Source organism: Rutilus rutilus (genome assembly GCF_951802725.1).
Source record: "Rutilus rutilus genome assembly, chromosome: 8".
In the NCBI taxonomy this organism is placed as follows: domain Eukaryota; kingdom Metazoa; phylum Chordata; class Actinopteri; order Cypriniformes; family Leuciscidae; genus Rutilus; species Rutilus rutilus.
Window position 1 is genome coordinate 20,609,502 of NC_140222.1, and position 26,244 is coordinate 20,635,745.

The 26,244-nt window shown below is 40.1% G+C and overlaps 1 protein-coding gene and 1 long non-coding RNA gene across 3 annotated transcripts in view; both read right to left on the reverse strand.

Moving 5' to 3' along the window:
• The window catches only part of LOC311296012, a 288,024-nt gene that overhangs the window by 129,766 nt on the left and 132,014 nt on the right, over positions 1-26,244 (reverse strand). The window lies entirely within an intron of this gene.
• LOC311295981 (uncharacterized protein) lies at positions 6,857-24,656 on the reverse strand. 2 transcript variants are annotated; one of them, XM_084417578.1, is made up of 3 exons: positions 24,571-24,656; positions 23,663-23,784; positions 6,857-11,042 (listed from the first exon to the last, which is right to left on the reverse strand). In XM_084417578.1, exons 2-3 carry the CDS (start codon positions 23,715-23,717, stop codon positions 9,478-9,480), a joined length of 1,620 nt encoding a protein of 539 aa, XP_084273704.1. In that variant the 5' UTR covers positions 23,718-23,784; positions 24,571-24,656; the 3' UTR covers positions 6,857-9,477. The 2 variants fall into 2 exon arrangements, with proteins under 2 accessions (XP_084273704.1, XP_084273705.1); XM_084417579.1 differs by having other exon boundaries at positions 23,663-23,805; positions 24,571-24,610.

Here is a 26,244-nt window from a genome sequence, read left to right on the forward strand (position 1 = left end):
TGTGTTCTCAGGTCACCAAAAAGCTGCTATCATGTAAATTAATAATGTGTTCAAAGATGGCGGCACCTTGTGGCGTGCAGTTACTTCAGAAAGAACAAAGTGACAATAATTAAACTAAACTAAATTGATATAGCTGATTTGTACTGAAAAAAAAAAAAAAAAAGAAAGAAACAAAATGCCACCGGAGAAAATCAGTAGCGCAGTTGAAGAAGAGTTGGAGGAGATTAGGAAATCTCTAAACTTCATGTCGGACGAATTGAGCAAAGTTGCTAAACAACAAGCTATGCTACTTGATCTGATGGATGAAGTCAAACAACTGAAGAACCTTGTGAAAGAGAAAGATAAGAGAATTGAAGGACTAGAGAGAAGGATTGATGATTTGGAACAATACACAAGAATGGATGATTTAATTATAAGCGGACTGGAAACAAAACATGGAACGTATGCTAGTGCATTGGCCAGAGACAAAGTTGGTGAAAATGCCCTGCCAGAGGAACTTCAAACGCTGGAAAATCAAGTTATCAAGTTTTTTGAAAGTAAACATATGTACATCCACTGCGATAATGTTGTGGCCTGTCATACCCTTCCACAAAGAAACAGCGGAACGAAGCCCGCCAGTTGTTCGGTTTATGAATCGCAAGCATAAAACCGAGTTACTGAAGCAGGCAAAGAAGCTGAAGGGAACGGGGGTATACCTGAATGAACATCTTACAAAAAAGAACGCCGACATTGCAAGACACGCACGTACTCTGAGGAAACAGAACAAGATTCAAGCTACATGGACAAGGAATTGCAAAGTGATGATACGGCTAAATGGAACACCTGAGGAAGCCAAAGTACTCACAATAAGAGAACTTAAAGAATTGGAACAGTACGGATAAGTGAGGATTGCTTGGAGGAATATCCTTGTAAAATGATAAGTGTAAATCGTGGCTACAAGGGTGAACTATGTGGACTGTTCATATGGATCAACAATATAAAATGATGGACCTTGATCAGGATTTCTTGTTTCCATTTAGAGATATTGACGATGGGGAGTTTGTTAATATTCATAAGGACTGTTTCAATTTTAAAACTTTCAATCACACAGATTATAAAATGTATGAGATTGATAATGACATAGACCCAGAAAACCACTTTTTCAATAATGTAAATAATAATTGTTGTGAGTACTATACAGAAGAACAATTTAATAGAAATGTGGAAATGGAAGGGGCTTTATCAATAATACATTTTAATAGTAGAAGTCTCTATAAAAACTTCGTACAAATTAAGGATTTTTTGTGCAAGTTTAATAAATTTGATGTGATTGCTGTGTCAGAGACTTGGCTTGATAATGAGAAAGCACAAGATGTGGAATTGGATGGATATAATTTGTTTACGATTAACAGAGTTAACAAAAAAGGAGGAGTTGCTTTATATGTTGACACAGCGTTAAAAGCGTTTGATTAAAAGTATGTCATGGACTATAGAAAACATTCTGGAATGCTTAACCATAGAAATTGACTTTGAAAGATCTAAAAATAAAATAATTAGTTGTGTGTATAGAACACCAGGAACATGTATTGAAACATTTATGAATAGATTAGTAGGTGTGTTAAATAAATGGAATGAGAACAAGTTACAAATTATATGTGGAGATTTTAACATTGATTTGTTAAATCCAAATGGACATAAGAGAACATCTGATTTTATTGATACAATGTATAGTAAAGGTATATTTCCGGTGATTACAAAACCAAGTAGAATAACATCAGACACTGCTACACTAATTGATAATATATATACAAATGAAATTGGAGGGGAAATTGTAGGAGGATTATTTATAAATGATATGACTGATCATCTTCCAGTTTTTGCGATCTTTCAAAAAAAAATTACAAAACCAAATGAAAATAAGTTAAACAAACAATGTTAAAATGATTCGACATAGAACACCAGAAGCCATTGCTGCCCTTGGGGAGGATTTAAAGAAACTTAACTGGAGTGAGGTTTATGAAAATTAAGATCCTAATAGAGCCTATGATGCTTTTTTAACCATACTGATTGAAAAATATGAAAAACATTGTTTTTTCAAGAAGTTTGTAAGGAAGCGAAAAAATGTGGACAAACCATGGATTACAAATGGAATAGAGAAGGCATGTAAAAAGAAGAATGCATTATACAGGAAATTTATTGCAACAATGACAAAACAAGCTGAAAATAATTATAAAATTTATTAAAATAAATAAGTATTATAAGATTTAGTAAAAAGGACTATTATCATACATTATTGAATAAGTATAAGAGTAATACTAAAAAAACATGGAAAGTACTTAATAGTATAATTAAAACGAATAGAGGAAAAGTAGATTACCCAAATTATTTTGTAAATGAAGACTCAGGAATTATAAATAAAGTGAATGATATTGTCAATACATTTAATGAGTATTTTGTAAATGTTGGTTATAAGTTAGCACAAGAGATTGTGGAGCAGAGAAATGAGGAAAGACCAGATGAAGTAGATATCCCTAGTAATATCCATTCAATATTTATTAGGGGAACTCATGAAATGGAAATACTTGATATTGTTAATAATTGTAAGAATAAAAATTCAACTGATTGTAATGATATTGACATGTCATTATTAAAAAATATTATAGAATATATAGTAAAACCATTTACATATATTTGTAATCAATCATTTTTAACAGGTATATTTCCAAACAATATGAAAATAGCTCAAATTATTCCTATCTTTAAAAGCGGTGATAGACATCTTTTTTCCAATTACAGACCAATTTCTCTGCTTTCCCAGTTCTCTAAAATTTTGGAGAAACTATTTGTGCATAGGCTAGACAACTTCATAGACAAACATAAACTATTGAGTGAACATCAGAATGGCTTTAGAGCAAATAGGTCAACTTTAATGGCAGTGATGGAAATGGTAGAAGAGATTTCCACTTCAATGGATAATAATGAATATACTGTGGGGGTGTTCTTGGATTTAAAAAAAGCTTTTGACACTATTGGTCATGGTCTATTAATGAGGAAACTGGAAAGATATGGTATAAGAGGCAAAGCCTATTTTTGGTTAGAAAGTTACCTTGATGACAGATATCAATTTGTCCAAATAAATGATGTTAGATCAGATTTAATGAAAGTTACTTGTGGAGTTCCACAGGGCTCGGTGTTAGGCCCCATAATGTTTGTACTGTATATAATGTCATATGTCAAAAATATTAAAAATGGTTTTGTTTGCTGATGACACTAATTTATATTGTTCAGGGAAAAATTTGGAACAGCTTCTGAATACAGTGGAAATTGAATTGATGATCTTAAAAAAAATGGTTTGATGATAATAGATTGTCATTGAATTTAAGTAAAACAAAGTTCATTATATTTGGTAATCGAAAGAGTATTAATAAAGTTAAAATTAGGATTAACAATGAGGAAATAGATAGAGTATATGAAAATAAATTTCTAGGCATTATAATAGATCATAAATTATGTTGGAAACCACATATTAATCATGTTAAAAGAAAAATGTCACAATCCATTGCAATATTACATAAAACGTACTCGGTTACTAACGTAACCTCGGTTCTCTCTAGAAGAGGGAACGAGTACTGCGTTTGAAAAACGCTATGGGAAAAACTCTTTTTTCATGAAATACTGAAGCAAAAAATTATCCTTAATTTGTCATTATTGTAAAACGTGTTGCAGCAGCACACAGCTATGGCGAGACGGCTCGCTCGCTCATTGGCTGTTCTGCGGCAACTGCATAAGCCTATCGAGCGAGGCCTGAAGTGACGTCAGGCCAATAATGGCGCTTCGCGAGATGTCAGAGTTCTGATCAAACAACTGACTCCGTTACACCGACAACAGCTTAGCCTGTAAAGCAGGAACCTCTAGGTTGTAAAACCTAATAAACGTAGACGGCGAGGCCCAGCCTGCCGCCATACAAGTCCTGTAAGGAAATCCCGCTAGACCAAGCCCACGATGAGGCAACACCTCTCGTGGAATGCGCTCTAACACCCAACGCCCTTGGCAGTGTATGCTAGCGCTATAGCGTCAACTATCCATCTGGATAAACTTTGTTTCGAAACAGCCATTCCTTTGGAACGTCCACTGAACGAGACAAAGAGCTGCTCAGTCTGTCTGAAGACAGCAGAGCGAGACACATAAGCTCTTAAAGCCCTAATGGGTCAAAGAAAACTCGAGTCCCCTTCCTCACATGATCCCGGTAGGGCAGACAGGGAGATAACCTGAGCCCGAAACGGTGTGTTGAGGGATTTTGGCACATAACCATGCTTAGGTTTGAGTATAACTTTAGAGTCGTTAGGCCCAAACTCTAAGCACGCCGCGCTCACTGAGAGCGCGTGCAGGTCGCCTACGCGCTTCACTGAAGCGAGAGCCAACAAAAACACTGTTTTAAAAGACAGATGTTTAAGGCTAATAGGGCTGTCGCGATAACCGCAATATCGCAGTACCGCGCTACTGACAAGCCAACCGCAGAGGAATTCAAGTAACCGCAGCAACCGCGATATTCACGTGTTTTCTTTTTTCATAAGGCTATACCAATCTTGTTTTGAACTTCGTGCATGTGTATTGAATGTTAAATAAGTTAATAATGATAATAAGACATGGTGATCATGGTTTTATCATGGTGATTTGTACAGAGGCTTCGTGGATTTGCACTTAAGCCTAAACAGACAGTGAATGAGAGAGATCGACTGAGCGCGTGCGATTACCTGCGTCTGTCTTTGAGGTCAAAGTCATATCCGTGAAAGGCCGTGTCCAAGGAAAGTTAAATATTTGTCCTGTCATCCTTTTAACGTTTAAAATAAAGGGTATTTACCATGAATTACATCAGCGACAGCGCTGGTCAGCATCCACAGCGCGAGGAACTCGCGGTCGCGGGAAACAAAACTCAGTGAGTCACGCATTGAATCAATGCCATTTGTCTCTATTAAGTGAAGCTTCAGCGCTATGCAACGCATTGCTGGTCAGCTGAGCCTTGAAAAGTGGAGCTCAAAGTTAAAAATTAACCTTGTTTCATTACTATCTTTTAATGAATCGTTTTTGAACGTGTTGTTGAATGAATGGTTTATGACTCACTCAAAGACAGTCCGTTGCCGTAACAACTGCGCGCTGAGTGACAGGCTTTCAATGCGCAGAGACGCTGTTTAGTTTCGGTTTATTGGTTACTGAAAATGTACTCGTTTTGTGCATGCTGACCACATCGTAACACTTATTTATATAGCAACAAATAAATCAAAATAAAGTAATAAATGCGGTTAAACCGCATATCGCGCTATTGAGCCACTCATAATTACCGCAAGGGAAAATCCTTCACCGCGACAGCCCTAAAGGCTAATAGATTGGATAGGCTCGAAAGGGGCACCTTTCATGGCCTCCAAAACCGTGGAGAGGTCCCACATAGGGACTGAAGATGGTCTAGGAGGATTCAGCCTCCTAGCTCCCCTAAGGAAGCGGATGACTAAATCATTCCTTCCTAGTGACCGGCCTAGCGTTGATTCAGAACACGCTGCAATAGCCGCCACATAAACTTTGAGCGTGGAAGGGGTTCTGCCCTTATCCAATAGCTCTTGAAGGAAGGAGAGAACTTCCGTCAAGTCGCTATCGAGGGGTGATCGACCCCGAGCTGTACACCAGCCGGAGAAAACCGACCACTTCGAGGCATAAAGCCGCCTAGTCGACGGTGCTCTAGCCTGCGTGATAGTATTCATCACTCCCTCTGCGAGATCAGCGGGTACCCGTTGAGCGCCCACACGTGAAGGGACCACAATTCTGGGTGAGGATGCCAAATCGAACCTCTGGCCTGCGAGAGGAGATCCCTCCTCAATGGCACTGGCCACGGAGCGATGTCTGCTAGTTGCATCAGGACTGGGAACCACGCTTGGTTCTTCCATAACGGTGCCACAAGCAGTATTGAGCATCTCGTTTCCCTGACCCGCTCTATCACCTGAGGAAGGAGGGAGACGGGGGGAAACGCGTATAGCGGGCAGCGCGGCCACGTTCGGGACAGCGCGCTCTCGTCTTTGGAAAAGAACACGGGGCAGTGAGCGTTTTCGCGGGACGCGAATAGGTCCACTTCCGCTCTGCCGAATCTCTCCCACAACATCTGGACTGTTTGCGGGTTTAGAGACCATTCGCTCATGGGGATGTTGTTCTTGGACAGTCTGTCTGGACCCAAATTTTTGGAGTCCAGGCACATGCACCGCTTTCAGCGAGCGCAAATTGTGCTGAGCCCATGTCAGGAGGCGTTTTGCCAGACAGCACAAGCCTCTGGACCTGAGACCGCCTTGGCGATTTATGTAGGACACCACAGACATGTTGTCCGAACGGACTAAGACGTGTTGGTCCTTGATTCGGGGACAAAAGCGCATCAGCGCTTTGTTCACTGCCATCATTTCCAGGCAGTTGATATGTTGGAGCTTCTCTCGTTCTGACCACAGGCCGAAGAACAATCTACCCTCGAGGAGTCCGTCGACACCACCCTCACCCTCGAGGAAGTCCCCAGGCTTACACCTGATTGGTACCAGCCGTTCGATATCCAAGGCTTCAGAGCTGTAACACAGCTCTGATCGACTTTGAGACGCAGCCGACCGGGTATCCGCGCTCTCAGCCAGAGCTGCAGAGGGCGCATGCGGAGCAAACCCAGCTGAAGAACTGGCGATGCTGAGGCCATGAGACCCAACATCCTCTGAAATTCCCTGAGTGGGGTGGTCGCGCCGCAGCGGAAAGAGCTCGTTGCGCGCTGAATACTTAACACGCGCCGTGGCGACAGCCGTGCCGTCATAGACTGTGAGTTCAGAACTGTGCCCAGAAACAAAGTCACTTGGCTGCGAATCTCAAGAATCGCCTGTGACCTGACGCTATCTGTATTTGACAATACGCATCCTTTAGATCTATCGAGATGAACCAGTCTCCCCTGCGAACATGCGCGAGAATTTTTCTGGTCGTGAGCATCCTGAAACTGTGTTTCATCAATGCTTTGTTCAACCGTCTCAGATCTAGTATGGGTCTGAACCCTCCGTCTTTCTTGGGAACCAGAAAGTATCTGCTGTATAGCCCATCCTCGCTTTGAGCTTGAGATACAGGCTCTATAGCCCCTTTGCTCATTAGTTTTGATATTTCGGCACGAAGTAGGTGTGCTACTTCTGAATTCACCGTAGTTTCGCTGTGAAGCGGGGAGGGCGTCGACAAAACTGTAGCGAGTAGCCTCTCTTTATAATGTCTAGCACCCATTCCGAAACCTCTGGCGACAGAGGTGCTTCGGCGTGCTGTAACGTAGGCGTTATGCCTGTGACATTCGAGGCGGGGAGCGTGCTGATCACAGCGGGCAGAGCGCTCGTCCTTGACCCCACTACGGTGCTTAACCGAGAGAGGGAGGGCTGAGCGAGTCTCGTGGGACTCGTTGTCTGTGAGTAAGTGTGGGCGGGAAGCGGGCACATTTACTGCTTTTGACGCGCTGTCTGCCTGAGCAGAGCGAGTGTGCACAGGTTTCGTTTTACAGAAAACACGTGACACATGTGACATAGTATTTGTGGCACTGGGGAATGTGCACATTTACTATGTTGGGTGCGCGATCGACCTGAGTCGAATTTATGGGCACGAGCCCCGTGTGAAGGGGCTGTGCTTGCGTGTAGTGATGGGCACTGGACAGTGGGCATCAGCACCTCATTTATAGCACCATCGGCCGTGGCCGGGACACCAGAAAATACATCCATATGGGATATTTCTGGGTAGCTGTAAAACGGCTTTTGTGTGCAGGCAAACAGGCACGGGTTGTACCACGTGGTCGTCGGCTGCAAAATACATATCTGCAGTCGCCTCTCAAGGCTCTGGCAGAGCGATTTGTATTTGGCGGCATAAAAAGTTTTTACTGTCAGACCTGGGAATCGAACCCGGGTCGCCCGTGTGAACGGCTTAGAATCTACCACTGGACTACCATTTTCAGACGCACTCGACCTCGCCGCGGTGTTAAACCGAGTGAGGGAGGGCTGGGCGAGTCCCGTAGGACATGTAATGTCTGTGAGTGAATGTGGGCTCGGAAGAGCGGACACATTCACTGCATTGAGCGCACTGTCTGCCTGAGCAGAGCAAATGCGGACAGGCTTCTTTTATAGAAAACCCATGAGGCATGCAGAACATAGTGTTTGTGGGCACCAGCAACGGGCACGTTACTATGTTGTGAGCGCGATCGACCTGAGTCGATTCTATGAGCGCGGGCCGTGCTTGTGTGTAGGGATGGGCACTAGACAGTGGGCATCTTCTCTACACATATAGCACCATCGGCAGTGGCCGGAACACCAGAAATACATCCCAATGGGATTTTTCTAGGTAGCCGTAGAACGGCTTTCGTGCGCAGACAAGCGGGCACGGGTTGTACCACGTGCTCGTCGGCTGCAAAAATTCACATCTGCAGTCGCCTTTCAGGGGACTGATAGAGCGAATTGTATGTGACGGCATAAATTTCTCTGCCGTCGGACCTGGGAATCGAACTAGGGTCGATCGCGAAAGGCTATGAATGTACCACTGGACCACAGAGGCAGACAATAGCCTTTCAGTTACCGCGAGTATTAACCACACTAGCGTTTGTTGCAGGCATGCGTGTAGCACAACATGCAATATTGACATTTTCAGACGCCTGAAAAGTGTCAGAATGTGAGAAGAGTGGATATCGCCCGGTTTCAGCGGGGCTAAAACACTCCATTCTCTTTTCGCCAGTGACGCACGGGAACCGTAGAAACGGTGTTCGGTTGCAGGCAAGCGGGTACTACGCGCTTGCTGGTTGCAAAAATGCACCTCTGCAGTCGCCCCCTTGAAAAAGACGCCCGGCTCTTTTAGTGTAAAGGTACGTACATAATACACATATACACAGAATATATATATAAGGATATACTTTATTTATTTTATGATTGATTGTCTGTGAGGACCGGGAAAATTAAATAAATTGGAATTGAATTGAATTGAATGGCCAGAACACATTAAACGTTTTTTTCTTTTCTTTTTCAGTAGAAAACAGTCATGTAAGTTAGTGAGTTAATGAGTTAATTGTGTTAATGTGTTAACCCCTGAGTTAATGACTTATGATTTAAATTTTTTAATGATTTTTCATTTTTTTATATTTTTACCAACCTATGACTCGTTACCTGTCCCTGATCTGTAAGATATATTTTAGTGTATCTATATTTTTTATACAATATCTAATATCAAAATCTAATTTCCATGTGTAAAGTCAGTTTTTCGTAAAATGTACAATATTTGCCTCTGAGATGAAGTGGAGTTGAGTAAAAATCTGAAGATCTTTTGTAGCCACTGAATCGAGATGCAGCTTTTGAGTTGATTTGAAGTAAAACTTGAAACCGCTGGTCTTGAAGATGAACTCTGTTTACTGTAAAAACTTCAGATGATGTTTCGTTGTCCTGTCGCTTCTTGTAAAGAAGATAAATGAGTGAAACTCTTTCCTCATGGAGGAGGGCAGTGATCCGGCTTCTCTCCGGTGTGAATCCTCTCATGTCTTTTCAGGTTTACTGACTGACTGAAACTCTTGTCACAGTGTGAACACTTGTAAGGTTTTTCGCCAGTGTGATTCCTCTCGTGTGCCTTCAGGTTTCCTGACTGAATGAAAGTTTTGTCACAGTGTGAACACTTGTAAGGTTTTTCTCCAGTGTGGATCCTCTCATGATTTTTCATGGCTTCTGACCATTTGAATCTCTTGTCACAATGAGAACACTTGAAAGGTTTTTCTCCAGTGTGGATCCTCTCATGTCTTTTCATGACTTCTGACCATTTGAATCTCATGTCACAATGAGAACACTTGTAAGGTTTTTCTTCAGTGTGGATCCTCTTGTGTGATTTCAGGTTTCCTAACTGAATGAAACTCTTGTCACAGTGTGAACACTTATAAGGTTTTTCTTCAGTGTGGATCCTCTTGTGTGATTTCAGGTTTCCTAACTGAATGAAACTCTTGTCACAGTGTGAACACTTATAAGGTTTTTCTCCAGTGTGGATCCTCTCATGACTTTTCATGGCTTCTGACCATTTGAATCTCTTGTCGCAGTGAGAACACTTGTAAGGTTTCTCTCCGGTGTGGATCCTCTCATGTGTTTTCAGAGATGATGACTCACTGAATCTCTTGTCACAGTGTGAACACTTGTAAGGTTTTTCTCCAGTGTGAATTCTCTGATGCTTTTTCACAACAGCTTCTGTAACAAAGGTCTTTCCACAATCAAAGCACATATAATTCTTCACACCACTGTGTCTTTTCTGGTGTAATTTCAAAGCACTCAGCTGACTAAAATTCTTTCCACACAAAGAACACATGTGAGGCTTCTCCTTTGAATGAACGTTCAGGTGGCTTTTCAGGGATGATGCTGAAAAATATGATTTACCACATTGATCACAGCTATATGGCCTTTCTCCAGAATGAGAAAGCACATGTGATTTAAAATTGCTTACATGTGCAAATCTCTTCCCGCACTGATCACACGTGTACGGCTTCTCTCCAGTGTGGATTCTCATGTGACTCTTCAGGTTATCTAGATACGTAAAACTCTTCCCGCACTGATCACACGTGTGCAGATTCTCTCCAGTGTGGATTTTCATGTGTACATTAAGGCCTCTTTTTTTTAAGAAAATTTTCCCACACTGATCACACGTGTGCAGATTCTTTCCAGTGTGGATTTTCATGTGTACATTAAGGCCTCTTTTTTTTTTGAAACTCTTCCCACACTGATCACATGTGTGTCGCTTCTTTCCAGTCTGGAACTTCATCTGAATTTTAAGGGTTCCTTGTTGTGCCAAACTCTTCCCACACTGATCATAGGTGTGAGTCTTTTCTCCAGTGTGGATTATCATGTGTCTCTTCAGGATTACATTTTCTGTGAAACTCTTCCCACACTGAGGGCAGGTGAAAGATTTTCTCAATAAATTACTTTCAGTCTGTGAGCGACTTGATTTTTCACCAGCATTGACATGATGTTTCACCTTTGCTTCTCTAAGTTCTTCACTCTCCTTGTCATCCATCAGATCTAAAAGGAAACAAGGTTTAATTTTCAGTAAATTATAAAGAACTGGAGAAATGACAAGGGAAAGAACATGAATTTAACCTTGATATTTTATCAGAAAGAAACCAATAACTAACTTTACCAACAAAACAAAATCTGATATATTTAAATTTTCTTTCTTAATCTGATATCTATCCAATCCCAAATTACTTGTCCTTTGTAGGGTCACAGTAATCCTGGAGACTATCTCAGCATCTCTAGCCATAGACAGGGAAACACCCTGGATTGATTCACACCGAGTTCACAGATTACAGTGTTCACAGGTAGGTTAACTTGCTTCATGATTTGTGACATATTTATGTGACATAACATGCCATTAGAGGTGAACACTAATTCAGATATGTATGTCCTGTTTTGTTTGTTACTTTCCTAATGTATAATTATTCCAGTAAATAGGGGTAGGTGATTTACCAGTAGAGATAAACCGGAGAGAGTTAACAACAACCTCTATAAATTTGATACTATCATCATGGTTATACTCCCATAACCAAGGGTGCACATAACTTTTTTGGTCTGGTTTTTAAGGGAGCACCTGGAGATGATGATGCTCGGTACTAGGGCTGCACGATACTGGGAAAATATGCGATATTGTTGTTGAGTATTGCGATAACAATATTTCTTGCGATATAATATTGCTCAAGAGAAATGCTATTTTTATTACGTTTTTTTTTATCATTTATATATGTAATGATCATACTAAAATAAACAGGTAGGCTAATAGATATTCTTCTGATCTTCACAAGGAGTTATACGTTACACATGCAACACTTTGATTAATGGTTGTCTGTGATGCTGCGTTCACACCAAACGCGAATATGCGTCTAAATTCGCGCCTAGTTATACGCGTGACCACTTTGTTCATTTGCTCGTCAAGAGCGAAATCGACACGCGTAAAAACAAAAGTTTTAAGCGAAATTTATGCACGTCACGCGCGTCAGAGGCGAAAGTTTTTAAAACCCGTTGGCAGCCATCTTTTTTAGATGTCTATCGAGCATTAGCATTAGCATTAAGCGAGAGAGTCACCGCTCGTATATGCTCTGGAGAGCAGAAACAGCTGCGTAGGGGACATTGTCGCTGTACTCGGGTCCACCAGACCCTCCGGAGAGTTTCAGGAGTTTCACAATTTGCTCCAGGAGCTAGGTTTGGTGGACCTAACGGTGAGGACGCTGATGAGGACAGCGTAGGCCGTATAAGGCCTCGGCCTCGAGTGGTCGCTGCCTGACGAGCCCGCGCTGTACAGTCCGGCGCGAGGTTCACCCTCGCCCGCACCCACCTAATCTGTCATTTATTTTTTGTTTTGATAATAAATGGAGCCAGCCTCCAAAAGTGAAACCTTTTTTTTTTCTTTTTTTTTTTTTATACACTAAGTTGTGTTTGTTGTCTTTACATTAGATTAATAATGTTTCATATAATCTAGAATAGATATGGAATAAATAGCATTCAATACAAAATGAGTATCTCTCACATATTGAAATCGAATTTTTATGTGAAAGATTTGCTTTGTTGTGCATTTTAGTCATATTACTAAATAATTTATTGAGGCCAAACATAAAATAACATTATAAACTGTCACTTCACCACGTGAAAGCAGCAAGCAGGCTCCTCCTGATTGGTTAACGCGGCACGAATTGACGCAGAAGTTCAGATTTTTGAACTCGTGCGGCAGACGCGAATTCGCGGCAGACGCGAATTCGCGTCAAACGCGTGAATGCACAAAAAGCACTAATAAAATCATTCACGCTTAACGCGCCAGACGCTCAATTCGCGCCATTCGCGCGAACGAGGCGTATTCGCGTTTACCGCGCCGTGCTCTACGCTTCATTCGAGCCGCAGGAATTTTTTGCGCTCGTAACGCGTCTTTGCATTGACTTAAAGGAGAACTCGGCAACTCTAGCGAACTCTAGTCACTTCTTCGCTGATTTTCCCTTTTGTTGTCGCATGTTTTCCCCACGAGCTACCCCTACAGCTGTGGGGGGTGTATATGTCACAACATGGTCGTAAAAACCTCACTTGCGGCGGCCTCCTCCCCCTCTCTACCGCTGCTCATGTGCGTTTGTTTTGATCGGAGCCAGCCAACTGTATCGTGTGGAGCTATGTCTACCGAGGTGGGTAATCTGGTAATACATCATACATGCGTGTGTGTTTATGTCGAATTGCCGTAAAGCAATTCGTGTTTCGCGCTCGCTCTCGTTCTCGCTTCTCACGAGACTTCCCATTTCTATCTCGCCTGGGAATGCTGGGGGGAGCGGGGAAAGTCACCAATATCACCAGAACAGGTTGTTTAACCACCCAAATGATTTCTAGACAGTTTTATTAAGTTAAAAAGTTACCAAGTTCTCCTTTAACATTGAAATCACTCGTGCCTGACGCGCTATTCGCGTCCGATGTGAACGCACCATTACGCACAGGTTCTTCACTGTTATCATTTTCCTCGCTTGTCTCTACTTCTGCCATTAGTTTTTATTTTCCACTCTCTGCTCTGAGCCACTAGGTTCCCCTTTGATCCCCTTTGATCCCCTTTGATCGATCTAGCCAGTAGCATAATAGCACCTACTGGGGAGGCGGGTATAAAGATAGTAAGCATCTAATTGGTCGAATATGAATAAACAACATATGCATGCATGCATCACACACATGCTTGGTACATAAAATAAATGCAATTTATCGCACCTCTCTGCGATACGGATATCGAATATACTTTTATCGCGATAGTGATAATTTTTCGATATATTGTGCAGCCCTACTCGGTACTCACACTTTATGTGGCACTCTTGTCCTACAAGCTGCCTAAATGTAAAATAACACTATTTGTTCACTGTAGAAATTAAATACAGATTAATCTTTGTTAAAGCTGTATTTTTCTATATTATTAACATTAGCAGGAATATTAGGCTGCTGTCACTTTCTGAAAACAGGTAAGTTGCATCACACACTATCTGGGAACGGAATGTATATTTAAATACAGGGTTTTCCTGCATAGAGAATTATGAGGCGGCCGCCTCCGTCAAATTTCGTGCTGCCTCAGGCTCTCGACAAAACTCAGACAGACAGTCAACATGGTCAAATACACTTTTTCCACCATGACGGTTCTGTTGCGGTTACCGCATGTGTACATTCTCAAAACGTATAGCGCTGCGCGGATAATCGCCAGGTCAGGCGGGCCAAGTAATAAAAACATTCCATTCCAATTAATCGAGGGTGGATGACAGATAAATCATTATAATGTGTTGAGACACGGAATAAAGACACGGAACTCTCATCATGGTAAAATGCAATGAACAAGCATCTATTTTACTGTCGTTTTCAAAAACGTAATTCTCTTCAGGGAAAACCAATCAAGGAAAACATATCAGGGCTCAACAATAACACTTGTCCGGGACACATGCTTTTTTATCTTGTTTTGAAGGGAAAAGTGAGAGAGAATTGTACTATTTGCCCAACCGGACAAATGCTCTGATTAAAACAATTTTTAATATAAAAATAACAAATAACTAAGGATCACCGAAACCGTGAGGATGATTCTGTTTTATTTAATTTAATGTAAGTGGCGATTGATAACCTATAGTTATAATAATATAGGCCTACCTAATGCACTGACGGTAACAAAGTTGCGCTGTTGAGGCAGTTATTTATAACATATTATAGTTAAGAAACAATATATCCTAGACTACACACAACCAGACTGCTGTTTTCCTGAATGCATCAAGATTGAAACCGAGACTGATTTCATAACACTTCAATAAACAAATAGTTAAAATTAAGTCACTTACATTTTAGACGCAATGACTGCTTTTGTTTTGTTTCAGCATCGAAAATAGCTCCAAACAAAGATCACAGCAGAACCGTAACGCATCTCACAGCAACACTCATTCATGATTCATTACTGAATGATTCAGCGTTTTGAATAAATCGGTTGAGTCAAATATTCAATTACCCATTCATAAACTGCCTCATTCTGAATAAATCAGCCGTTTGAACGAATCGTTTGAATGAATGACTCAATGACTCGCTCATTAAGACGGTCGCCTGCCGTCTCCTACTGGCGGTTTAGTTTCATAAAGTATCATTCTTTTCAACATTCCTTATTTGTTTATTCAAAAATATTTAAAATAATGTCATTTAATACAGTTATAGTTTTTCAATGTAAATTATTTAATTTGATTGGTAACAGCTGTTGTATTACAAATTTATTAAATGTTTAATTTGGGTTTCCACTACAATAGTATATAAACTGAGAAAGTTTAGTAGACTGATTTTAGCATTTGAGGTATAAATGTTGATTATTGAGTTTCCAGCGAGATTCCTGCCAGACCTGTTTTTCTATTGTAAGTTAAATTAGTCAGACTCTCACCCTTTGCCTTTAATGGCTCTTGGAGCCCGAGCCCCAGCCCCAGACGTTGAATAGTTAGGCTGATTGGATTATCATCGATGCGTTGAATAGTTATGCTGATTGGATTAGGATTGGTAACACTCTGGAGCAGGGGGGGGCAAACTTTTTGGCTCAAGGGCCACACTGGGTTTTAAAATTTGACAGAGGGCCGGCCCAGTAGCAGATTATGAAGCACAATTTCATGAAAGTGCGTATCTATACCACAAATTTTATTTCTCGTGCCATTTATACGCCAAAAATGTTTTTTGTTTGTTTTTTTGCGTGCATATGCTACGCACTGTAAACCCCTTGGTTAGGATTAGGGGTGTGGAGTCGTGCCTATTACATGCCATAAAGTACATATCATATGCACACGAAATTTGCTTATCATAAGCACTACAAATACAATTCGCTGTATTCGCACTTTCATGAGATCGGGCTGAGCAAACAGACATTTACGTTGTGGCAACGTCTGCGCGAAATTCAACAACTGAGAGACGATATTCTGACAATACTTTTTTTATGTTAGATATCCCCCATTTAGCATGTTATGTCTTGATGTTAATTTTTAATTAGTCAGATGTTAGATAGCCTATACTTTTTAAATATTGTTTATTCTTATTATTATTTAATGGGCCTAACAGTAAATTAGAAACAAAATATCTGCAAGTGTACACTTAGAAGAGTAAAAATGACAGAAGGTTACGTTGATTCACCTTTATCAAAACTGCATGGCAATTTGCACTTCCAAAAGTCATACATTTGTGGGAAAAAAAACGAAATAAACGAATACAAATTTATTTTAAGAATAATAAATTAAAACATAGAAAAGCAAAGGCAGATCAGAACATTTAATGAAAAAAAAAAACGGGTTCTGTAGCACTACATGGCAGACACGAGCGTAGTCGAAAGCCGGGAGATAAAGGTCGATAAACGGAATCAGTCAGGATACATCCACAAATCCAGAGGAGCTAAATAACTAATATTTAAAATAACTAAAACTAAATAGCAGACAAATCAAAGGAAAAACTAAGGTGTGCAAGCGGTTACCAAAGATTTTTTTCTCTGTGAGCTTCCAAAAAAGGGAAAAAACATTAACGTGCAACCAGTCTATGCGCTTAAGTCGCTGTCTGTTTGGTTTCCATGGTGACGCGTCATTGCTTGTTACGTGACGCACCGCAGCCACAACAGCGCTGAATGAACGATGATCAGCTTTTATGTCATTTTTCCTTTTTTACATTTGTTAGCTATGGCATGCATGCAATATCTGATATTCCGATTGTCAAATATATGCAACGCAATATATAAGGCAAAGTATTGCAAGAAAAAAGGCAAAATTAATGCGATCTTAAGACAATTTTTTAAATACTCGGCGGGCCGGATTAAACAGCCTAACGGGCCGTATGTGGCCCGCGGGCCGTAGTTTGCCCACCCCTGCTCTGGAGTCTAGGGCGGGTTCCTAAACCTGTATACTCATTTGCATGCTTTGTTTGGATTTGTCTCCACCTCCAAAAGTCCCTCCTCCTTGTAAATGTATAAAAAAACTATACTGTATTATAGAACTCAGTCAGACTAGATTGGATGACTACAGCAACGCACAGCGAAGTTCTCAATAAAGAATAACTTCTGCTTGAAAGATATCCCAACGTCTCCTGGTCTCTGCTTTGACGAAGGAAACAACAACCATTAAATCAGATGAACTGGTTCAAGTTTTATAACCTTAAAGGATTAGTTCACTTTCAAATAAAAATGTCCTGATAATTTATTCACCCCCAATGCCATCCAAGATGTCCATGTCTTTCTTTCTTCAGTCAAAAAGAAATTAAGGTTTTTGAGGAAAGCATTCCAGGATTTTTCTCTATATAATGAACTTCAATGGCAACCAACTATTCCAATGTTCAAAGAAGGTTCAAATGTCCGTCTCAATGCAGCTTCAAAGTATCTACACGACCCCAGTCGAGAAATAATAGTCTTATTTGTGGTTAAAAAGTATACAACTGTTGTTTTCTTTGTGTGTGTGAAAATGACCAATCGTTTTGCTAGATAAGACTCTTATTTCTCGAATGGGATCGTGTAGATACTTTACGTGTAAAGGTAGGTGTAGAGTAAATTAGTAAGATACGTGTAGAGTAAATTATCAGGAAATTTTTATTTGAAAGTGAACTAATCCTTTAGCATCATCAGTGCTCGAACTATACCGTGTCTTTTGGGGGAGCCCACTTTTGTTGATGGGTTTTTTTTTTTTTCAACAGGGGGAGGGGGATTGGTTATGCGCGTGCCATACGAGGATGGGAAGTTCGAATCATTTTACTGACTCTCTTGTTCGATCTCGTTCATCAAAATGAAAGAATCTTTTATCGAGCCATTTCGTTCATCTAAGGGGCTTTAAATGTTATACTTTTAACAGCCAAATTCCCCGAACACATCCACCAACGCAATCTTGATTATATTCTGAATTAAGAAATCATTACAATGCAGTCAACAATCATTTACAAGGAACATAAATAATTACTTTACCTTCAGAGTCTTTCGTTCATCTGTCACGTGAGAGACACAATGAATGGATCGTTCATGAACGACAGATAACAGCTAAGTCACAACTGTATGCACTACTTGCTTTATGCAAGCACTATATAGGATAAATCACTATACAGGATTTACCCTATTATACATCCTGAGCATCATTAATGAAGAATCAAGAATAAACACCAACCTATAAGATTTTCAGTATCTTCATGTTTTATCCTGCAGGGCTCTGGATCATTCATGTCCTCTAAACTCTATTTCTTCACTTGTAAAATGATGAAAATATTCCAGCATTCCACGGCTTATTGGTGAATGCCTGTGGGAGGAGCTTCACTGAACGCTAGTTGCTGTATAATGGGAGAATCAGATCTGCAAAAATCACTTAAAAAAAAAAACCTGTAACTTAACCGTGAAGTGCAGCCTTTTAAACTTGCCGGGCAGTGACAAGCGCCTCTCACTGCTCTGCTCCGTTTCTGCTGGTTTCAGTCACGTAACGCGGGCTCTGAACGAAAACGCGTTGTGGAAACGCGTTGGCCTAGTACTTTTTGTCCCTCTCTGCTATTATAGTTTTTCAAGATGGCGGAACTACATGGAAGCCTCCGTGGACCTACCCGTCCCATGTATATAAAGATAATAAATTCTTCGTTTACGAGGACAAGTCAGATCATTGGCAGAGGTATTTGTACACCATTGAGGACATATTTATGAATAAAAATATTGATTTTAGATAATTAAATACCTAAAAAGATACATATTGTCCCTTTAACTATTAAAAAATAGTGCTGTCAGCAAGCATGTATTTGTGATAAAATCCTAGAAATTTTTTTTTTTATAAATCTGATAACATGCCTTTCGAAGTGAACACTAACTAATTCAATTATGTATGAACTGTTTTAATTACTTTCCTGACAATTTATAATTATTCCAGTGAATAGGTAATTTACCCTTATAGATAAGTGATAAGTAGAAATTTGACAACCGCAAAAAATGTTTTAATTATCATCGTGGTTACGCTCACAAAACCTTGCAATGTTGCACTGCCACGAAAGTTTATCCTTTTTATTTTAAGCCTTCCTTGATTAAGAAACGGAAGAGAATTTAGCTTGGTTCTTGTACAGTGTTCGGGCAGACAGCTTAGACCAGGAGTCAAAGTTGAAGTTTAATCAGTTGACAGAGAGTTTACTGAAGACCAAATTTCCAAAGGCCGCAGAAAATAAGTAAGAAAATCCAGAAAATCCATCCTCGAACTAACTCAGCATACAAAAACATTAGTACTTATAGGCACGAATAATCAGTTGACGTCATTTCTACAGGTTCTGAAAGGTTAACAGTATTGACCATTCTAGCAATGTCCAAACATGGTGTTCTGTTCTTTAAGTGTTCCCATCTCTGACATTTATCTCCGGGTCACGAGTGAACGCTGGCGCGTTTGGCTGCCGCTACTCGCCGGCTTGCTTTGCTTGTTTTGTTTTTCTCAGTACGTTTGTTTTGTGTTTTGTGCGCTCCGCCAATCCAAAATGCCGACACTGGACTGAGCCCTATTTCCCTGGAGGCTATTTCGTGCTGGATAACGTTTTAATTACTGGATTACACTATGTAATTTTTGTGACACCTCAAGTTACTTCAAACGGCAGACACTGGACTGAGCCCAGTTTCACTGGAGGTTTATCTCATGCTGGATTACTGGCTACCGGATTAACGTTTGCTACTGTCACTCAGCCCTGTCACGCATATTGATTAGTACCTAAATGTGGAATTATTATAAATCAATCATCTTGGATTGCTGACTCGAGCAAGACTGCTATCTAAGTGTTTGCCAAACCGACGGGTAGCTGCTGTGCCTCCCCTTTCCCTGTTTTGCTTATGCGAGCCCTCTCAGGAGTGATCCACTAACACTGTTCGCTGGTAAGTCTCTGCTTGCTTGTTCGAGTTTGCTTGAGTTTTGCCTATTTGAACTGCTGTCGCTACTCATTGGTTTGGCTACCTCCGTTGCTGGTCCCTTGAGTGCAAAAGTGGTTGCCCTGTTGGCTAACGTATTGAGTTTACAGAGGCTAGGTTGAGTGTGTGGCTGTTTGCTGTTGTGTTTGGTAATGTTATGCTTGTTTGGACTGAGCCAGATGGTGCTCAAATCATACCCCCTCCTAATGCATGTAACAATCGTGACGCTGCTCTGGTCTCTTGTCTATGGGCCAGACTGCTTATACTACAGAGAGCCTAATCACTCGAACGGGCACCTCTTTGAATCTGACATGGCATTAAGATACTCGTCATCCTATCTCCATTGCCTTGGAAACAAAGTTTACAAAATTCCAGATGTTCTCCGCGCGCACCAACATCTTGGTCTGCTGCGTCGTCCCAAATATTTACACAGGGGCTCTGGTCGGAAGTTTGCTCGCTACAACCACACGAACAACATCGATTCACTATGGAGTCTGTCTCGTAGAGAGACAGACCTGCTGCGGGGCGAACTGCCGACGTTGAGAACCTACACGCCATAAAACTGTTAAAAGCCTCCTCAGACTACCCTACTTTCAGAAATACCCAGTTTGGCCTGCTTAATGTGCGGTCTCTGAACAAGAAAGCAACTTTTATTAATGATGTCATTACTGATGCTGGTATTGATTTGTTTTGTTTGACTGAAACTTGGCAGATACCAAATGATTTTATTACATTGAATGAAGCTACCCCCTCTGGTTATGAGTTTGTTGCTAAGCCACGTTCCACTGGCCGGGGTGGTGGCCTTGCTGTGATCTTCCGCTCATGCTATAGGGTTCTATCAGTGCCTGTCCAGGATTATTTATCGTTTGAATGTCTTGCTCTGAAATTCACTGGTGGGGCACCACTCCTGTTATTTCTTGTTTATCGACCTCCAAAAATGTCTTCTGCTTTTATTAACGAGTTTTCAGAGTTACTCTCATCTGTCAGTCCTATGTACTCATCCATCCTGGTGCTTGGTGATTTCAATATACATGTTGATTCTGGAAACTGTAATTTTGCTTAACACTTTTTAAACCTGCTGGACTGTTTCGATCTCACTCAGCATGTTGACTTCCCTACCCATTCAAAAAGCCACATATTAGATCTTGTCTGCACTGCTGGCATCATGCCAACTCACGTATGTACCAAAGATCTTTCTGTGTCCGACCATAGAGCCATTATGTTCAAACTTGTTGTTCCTGAGCCTCTCCATCGCCATCGTCCCTCTCGTTCCATCACATATAGGAACACAAAGAACATCAACCCAGCTGCCCTCTTAGACACTCTAAATTCAAAACTCAGCTCAGAGTCATTGGATGTCTGTACTGACGACTTAGTCCTGATGTACAATACACATCTTGCTGACTCCCTCAATCTTCTTGCACCCCTGAAGACACGCCATGTCTCCTTTACTCAGTCTGCCCTATGGTTTACACCGGAGCTTCGTAAAATAAAGGCGGCTGGACGTCAGCTGGAGCGACTTAGTCGGAGGACTGGCCTAACGGTTCATGCCCTGGCTTACAATGACCATGTCACTACTTACAAAGAGTCTCTTAACCGGGCTAAAACCTTGTATTACACCTCCATCATAGACAAAGGTCGTCATAATCCGAGAGCCCTCTTTTCAACTATTAATAAGCTAACCCAACCGAATAAATCTTTTCCACTTACCCCATCCACTGAACTGTGTAGTGAATTTCTGGTTTTCTTTAACAGTAAAATTAACAGTAAAATTAATTTGATATACCAACAGCTTCAAACAACTCACTCCCCCCAAGTTGACGCCCCAGTAGTCAATGACCTACTATTGGCTGCTGACTCTGGCCATGTCAGTATTCTTATTCTCCTTGACCTCACAGCTGACTTTGACACTATCTGCCACAACCTCCTACTTTCTCGACTGGAGGCGTTACTCGGTATCACTGGTGTTCCACTGCGATTGGGAATTACAGATCTCCAAATTCAACCCTGTCACATGGTGTCCCCCAGGGTTCTGTTCTCGGCCCCCTGCTCTTCACAATCTACATCCTTCCCCTTGGCCAGATTATACAACACTATGGTCTCAATTTTCATTGCTATGCTGACGACACACAGATTTACATTCACACAGGTTTATCCACTTTTAAAACTAAATTAAAAACCCATCTTTTTAGCTTAGCTTTCCTGGCAGTCCGATAATTTGACTTGATTGATCTGATTTTACACCTTGTGTGCAGTGTATTTCTATGTCTTGTGTGTGCATGATAACATTTTAAACCCTGTATGTTCTTTATGTTTATGTCTTTATATTTCCTTGTCTCTGCCTATCCAAACTGTACAGTGTCCTTGGGTACCTTGAAAGGCGCTTTTCCAAATAAAATTTATTATTATTATTATTATTTAAGCAAATGTGGTTATTTTAAAGAGACCATATTTGACAGACTAAATTTTCATCTAAAAGCAATTATTTTAAGGGTCAAAGGGGAGTCAGAAATCCTGCGCGGACACTCATCTGGGCAGCTGTTGACTCTCTGGAGTCAAAGCAAATCACTGGAACTGAACAATACATATCCACACAGAGCAAACCTGAGCTGAAGGATCGAAGAGTTTTCAATAGCAACCTGTGTGTTGTACTTTAAGCAAACATAGATTGGTGTAGATTTATTTTCTTTGTTTTTTATATGTAGGTTCATAATCATTTGTAATCATTAGTCATTCATGTAGATGTCATTCGATTGATCATGTATTCATATTATTATATTTACATAATTTACTCATTTAATCATTATTATTCATCATTTATGTCATTATCTGCTTTATATTACTTGTTATTTCCTTGCTCTTGCAATGCTCGCTATTTTTGTTCAATCTTATGATTGTGTGGTTTGAAGGTGTGTTTGTCTTCATGAGTTAGAGAAAAGAGAATATCTCAATTTCAAGGATTTTAAAGTCACAGGACGATGTCGTGAAGCAGTCGTTTTCCATGCTTTTTTCTTGGTATAATAACACTGGTTGGAATTGCACTGGACAAACAAAGTCAGAGCATTTAGTAGAGTAATATTTAGATGAAGTCTGAGCATTGAAACAAACGCAACTACGATTATTCAATAAACTGCTCTTAAAAGTGATTTATTGTCATCACTTTATCTTCTGCTTCTGCTCTTCTCTGGCTTTCTCAGTCAAACTCTCAGGCTTATAGAAGAATTATATCTTTTGGCATTAATTTGGTGCCCTGGTGAATCTAGATCAGATTTTTTTGATGTGGAGATTCATCCAAACTAACATTTTGGCACGATCTAACAGAAAAAGACTTCCACCCATGATTTGTAGTCACATTTCAACATAATGTGACAAACAATGGTGCTGTAAATCCAAAAGAGTTTCATACACCAAGTATGCATGTTTTAGTGGGTATATTGTACATTTTCCCAGATTCTTAGTCACTTCTCAGATTTAAACTACAGATATTACATGTAACATTTCATTCCAGAATAAATGGATATAAGCAATGATTCCCTATTCATTACATAATAAGAGAGGGGATAGTAAATCCACCCCTTCAATTTATTTTTCCAATTCGTCCCATAGTATTTGCTACTTTAAAGGTTATTTCACAGTTCTTAGAACTGTTCTTCTAACAACAACCACTAAATCTGATGAACTACTTCAAGTTTTATAATCTTAATATTCTTCAGTATCAATAATTAATCATTAATCAAGAATAAACACCAACCTCTTTGATTTTCTGTCTCTTCATTTTTTATTCTGCAGGGTTCTGGATCATCCATGTTCTCTAAACTCTATTTCTTCACTCGTAAGATGATCAAAATATTCCAACATTTGATTGGCGAATGCCTGTGGAGAATAGAAGTAGATCTGATAAATAAATAAAAAAAACAGTTTATTGAGTTTCACACTTTAAGCATTTATTGGATGTTTAACCATCCATCTATCAGAATGTAAAATTAACTGACATTGTTTTATATTTAAATTAATTCAGCTTTTCACTTGCCTTTTTCACAGACTATAACAAAATTAATAGAGTTAAAAGAGGCATATCTTTAAGATCTCAAAAGTGTTGATCGCTTTACCTTTCTGTTGCACCAATGAAATTACTTGTGACCATTTACAAGTGATCTAAAGACAATTTTCAAGAGATCTTGAGGTGAAAACGGAACTTGTTGTCATGAAATAAAGAGATTATCGTTTTATCAATAACTTCACATAATACGAGTCGGTATAATTCTGAAAAAGACGATAAAAACAGCACTATACTAGTAGTAGGCTATTTCTCACCCACAATCTGAGACGAGCAAAACATAAAAATACATAACAACGTTTTGGCTTCGTTTTAGTAATTTCTTTAACATTTACACAGTGACTTGACTTTTAGATCATGAGTAAGTTAACATTACATCAAGCCTTAAAACAATCATACAGACGAACAGACAAAAAAAATGACCAGCTAACGTTACTACGCTAAATGTTTACAGTAGGCAGACGCCAGAAAGACACAAATAGCATAGCACAGAATTTGATGGGGGGGGGGAAAGACAGAAATGAGCGCTAAAATGTTGCTAAAAAAAACTATTTTTATTGTTGTCAAGACTGTAAATAAACATAGCGCTGTGAATTACTCACCTCGACTGAGAGAGAGAACGCTGGTGGTGACGTCATCACTGCGAGACGATCGCCCCTTTGCACTTTTTTCCCATAGACAGTGGTTTTTTCCTCAATATCATGTACTAACAACATTGCGACAAAAAATTATATAATTACAATATGAAGATAGGAACAGGTGCAAAAGTGCATTACAGAAAAGAAAAATAAATGATTAAATAAAACAATTAATTAATTAATTAATAAAAGAAAAAAAAGGAAAAGGGACCTAGGGTATACTTTTCAAGTCATATTCTTCTATACACTTAAATAGGGTATTTTCTTTATATAAATATCTGTGATTAAAGCATCGATCAGGAAATAGTGATTTATCAGATTTGCTTTGTTTTAGCTCTAGTAAGGTTATGTCTAATTCACAAAGTTCTTAATACACTATCAGTTGATAGGATGCTATTTCTTATCATCTGAAAAAAGAAAAAGAAGCAAAAGGACACTGTAGAGTTCAATTTAAACCCCTCATTGGCTAATTTGTATTATGATTTGAATGTTCGACTAGGTTTACTAATAAACTGTTAATCAAATTTCTTTCTTGTTGCCTTTTCCAAATTAACGAAGTATGTCTACATACGGTATATTCATTCTTTGTCGTGTTAAAATGATAAATCCCCTTGAATAAAAATATATTCTGTAGGATAGTTAGCTTTGAGGCCATTCAATTATGACTTTTGTTTCTGTCACCAATAAATCCATATTCTGGTTGTGGACATTATACCCATACACCCTAACTAAAAAAAAATAAAAATAAAAAATAAATAAATAAATAAATACACTGCTCAAAAAAATTAAAGGAACACTTTGAAAACACATCAGATCTCAATGGGGAAAAATATCATGCTGGATATCTATACTAATATGGACTGGGTAATGTGTTATGAACGAAAGGATGCCACATCGTTTGATGGAAATGAAAATGATCAACCTACAGAGGATTGAATTCAAAGACACCCCGGAAATCTAAGTGAAAAAATGATGCAGCAGGCTTGTCAATTTTGCTGAAATTTCATTGCAGCAACTCAAAATGGTACTCAGTAGTTTGTATGGCCCCCACGTGATTGTATGCATGCCTGACAACATCAGGGCATGCTCCTAATGAGACGACGGATGGTGTCCTGGGGTATTTCCTCCCAGATCTGGACCAGCACATCACTGAGCTCCTGGACAGTCTGAGGTGCAACCAGGTGATGTCAGATGGACCGAAACACAATGTCCCAGAGGTGTTCTATTGGATGTAGGTCAGGTGAGCATTGTGGCCCTTCAATGGTATCATTCCTTCATCCTCCAGGAACTGCCTGCATGCTCTCGCCACATGAGGCCGGGCATTGTTGTGCACCAGGAGGAACCCAGGACCCACTGCACCAGCATAGGGTCTGACAATGGATGCAAGGATTTCATCCCGATACCTAATGGCAGTCAGGGTGCCATTGTCTAGCCTGCAGAGGTCTGTGCGTCCCTCCATGGATATGCCTCCCCAGACCATCACTGACCCACCACCAAACCGGTCATGCTGAACGATGTTACAGGCAGCATAACATTCTCCACGGCTTCTCCAGACCCTTTCCTGTCTGTCACATGCTCAGGGTGAACCTGCTCTCATTTGTGAAAACCACAGGGCACCAGTGGCGGACATGCCAATTC

Excerpts from the sequence above, each read along its gene's own strand:
- LOC311295981 (XM_084417578.1), bottom strand. The coding sequence starts at position 23,717 with ATGGATGATCCAGAACCCTGCAGAATAAAAAATGAAGAGACAGAAAAT. Across the intron at positions 11,043-23,662 it reads AGAGACAGAAAATCAAAGAG|ATCTGATGGATGACAAGGAG; the intron begins GTTGGTGTTTAT and ends GTTTCCTTTTAG.